The 2751-nt window shown below is 68.3% G+C and overlaps 1 protein-coding gene across 1 annotated transcript; it reads right to left on the reverse strand.

Annotated features, from left to right (window-relative positions):
* Positions 1-680: 680 nt before the first annotated feature.
* MNEG_2304 (hypothetical protein) lies at positions 681-1994 on the reverse strand (the record flags this gene model as incomplete). The annotated part of the gene is made up of 1 exon (XM_014049222.1): positions 681-1994. One exon carries the CDS (start codon positions 1992-1994, stop codon positions 681-683), a length of 1314 nt encoding a protein of 437 aa, XP_013904676.1.
* Positions 1995-2751: the final 757 nt, after the last annotated feature.

Raw genomic sequence — 2751 nt, forward strand, 5'->3', positions numbered from 1 at the left:
CACCCATGATCCGAGCTCGTCAGTTCTGCCGTGATGGGTGAGCGCAAAATGCTGCCATCTATACCTGATGAAGACTCTTCTCAATCGTTAAATCATGCGTGCAGTGTGCATGCTCTTGCCTGCGTCAACAGGCGGGTGCTCACCTGAGTGACCGGCGCGTTGCGCCCAACCATATACCCGACCCTACCCATCGGCCGGCTTCGCCGCTCAAGCAGCTCGTAGCCAATGAAAATCAATTGGGATCTTGAGACCTGATTGAATGCTCCTTCTCTGAGCCTTTCGAGCGGTTGCACATCCCGCCCACGCTGTGTGTGCTGTGCTATGCTGTGCGGTTGGTTCCTGAGTGGCACACCCCTGAGTCCACAGCCCTGCTTGCCAAACCCCTGGCACTAGTCTGCCCTTTCTGCTCAGCCCCCAATATACCCCTAAAACCTAGAGCTGCAAGCTCAGCACAGTGGCTGGAGGCCGATCCAGATAACAATGCATCAGCCACGATGCAGCAGCCACCATCAAGTTGTGACACAGCAATCAACATGCTTCCTTCCCGCGCATCAATGAACAACCCTGAGCGCTGGGCAACCTCAGCCACCTGGCGAGGCGCAAGGCATGCTGGCACACCCCACGGCGCATCCAAGGTTCGACGGCGCACCACGCGCACCCGCGATCACACGTAGAACCGCTCACGAGCACCACGCGCGCACGTACGCCATGTCCCCGCCGCCCGGCGCCGGCGCCACCAACGCATGGTCGACCGCGCCCGCCAGCATCAGCACCGCGCGCCCCGCGAGCGGCGCCACGTCGAGCGCCATGCCGTCCTCTGTGTCCACCCACTCGAAGCCGCAGCAGCGCGCGCCGGCCTCCGCGTCGCTGTCCGCCAGCGACAGGCGGCCGTCCAGGCTCGCAGCGTCAGCATGGTCGGGCGCCGCGCTCGCTGCCTCGGCCACGACGCTGCTTGTTGTGCTGCCGAGGAAGTGGTGCAGCCGCAGCGAGCTGCTGCACTCGCTCGCGCCCTCGCTAAACGTCGTGCCCGCGTCGCTGCTCGTCGGGCTGCGGCGGCCGGGGGCCGGCGCGGCGCCGCCGCCGGCGCCCTGCTGCAGCATCGTCTGGCGCTGCGGCGGCCACAGGCGCAGGCAGCCGCCGCCCTCGCGCTCCCAATTTGGGTTAAGGAACACCAAAATGCTCACGCGCCGCAGCAGAGCCGGGTCTGCGCCGACCACCGCTGCGGCCGCCGCCGCCGCCGCGCTTGCCACCGCTGCCGCTGTCGCCGTCGCCGCGCCGCCGGGCGAGGGTGGCCCTGCACCCGAGGGCGCCGTGGCTAGTGCCCCGCAGCTGGCGCCGTTGGCGGCGACTGCTTGCTGCTGCTGCTGCTGCTGCTGCTGCTGCTGCTGCTGCTGCTGCTGCTGCTGCTGCTGCTGCTGTTGAGGCTGCAGCAGCTGCAGCTGTGGCGCTGACGTGAGGTACCCGCACCCATCATCAGGCAGCGCGTCGCGGTGGCGCGCCAGCGGCGCCGCACCGCCCGGCAGCAGCGCGAGCGCGTACTCCGCGCGGCCGCGCTGCTTGAGCCGCATGAACTCGTGAAGGTCGTCCTGTACCTCCTGCAGTGCGGCCAGCAGCGACGCAAAGGGCGCCGTGTCCGCTGGCGGCCAGCCGAGCTGCAGCGCAAGCCGCTGCTCGCTGGCGCGCGGCGGGCCGGACGGCGGCGGCGGCGGCGGCTGGGCCGCCTGCGCCTGCTGCTGCTGCTGCTGCTGCTGCCGCCGCTGCTGCTGCGGGGCCGCGGGCAACGGGGCGGCTGCCTGCCGCAGGTGAGGCTGCCGCCCCGGCAGCAACGCGGCAAGGCTCCGCGCAACGCCGCTGCCGCCGCCGCCCTCTGCGCCCGCTCGCGGCCCGGCGTCGACGCTAATGCGCAGCGCCCCAGCGCCGTTGCTGCTGATGGGGGTGAACTTGCCTGCAAGGGCGTGGCAGCACCCCAAGGCAGAATCGGTCGCAGGCAGCATGCTCCCCGATTCAGTGGTGCCTCCATGCTCACTGGCATCCTCAACCGTGCTCTCGGCGCACCCTCAAACGCCGCCAGCCAGTCGGCAACCATGACAGCCCAAAGCCCCAGCAAGAATCACCCCAGGCCCCTTGCCTCGCGCGGCCAGCCGGAGGGACTCTGCCTTGAGCCGCGCTGCCGCGTCCGCGCCCAGCAGGCCGTCTACAACCACATAGCCGTGCTGCCTGAAATCCTCCACCTGCATCATGCTCAGACTGCGGAGCAGACCCAGGAGGAAGCGGGGCGAAGGTCTTGAGCGTTGAGGGGCGGGTTCGGGGGAAGGTGCGGGTGCAGGCACCTGCCATAGAGGCGTCCTTGCGTGCCCAGACCAGGCCAAGTAGCCAAGCGCCTGCGATCCGTCGCCACAGCCGGGGGCCGCGCACCGCTTGAGAGGGATGGGTGGGTGAGACCTGCCAACAAAAAGCCGAGAGCAGACCTGCAGAGGGAGGTGGGGTTGCTGAGGAATCAGAACCTTGGGCCATGCCGTTTGATGCCTGGGTGCCATCTCTGGGTGCCAACTCACTGCTAGGGCACAACAGCACTGACAGCAGTATCGGCAACCCCTACGGCATATGCAGCTGCGTTACCCACAGGCCACGCCCCAAATCATCGCGACGGCTCCTATGGGAGGTTCCCACCTGGAGCGGCGGCTCTCGCGCCGCAAGCAGCCTCACAATCTCCTCCAGTGGCACAAGGCCCTCAACCGCGCCGCTGCCCCC

The sequence above is a fragment of the Monoraphidium neglectum genome (assembly GCF_000611645.1).
Source record: "Monoraphidium neglectum strain SAG 48.87 unplaced genomic scaffold scaffold00256, whole genome shotgun sequence".
Classification (NCBI taxonomy): domain Eukaryota; kingdom Viridiplantae; phylum Chlorophyta; class Chlorophyceae; order Sphaeropleales; family Selenastraceae; genus Monoraphidium; species Monoraphidium neglectum.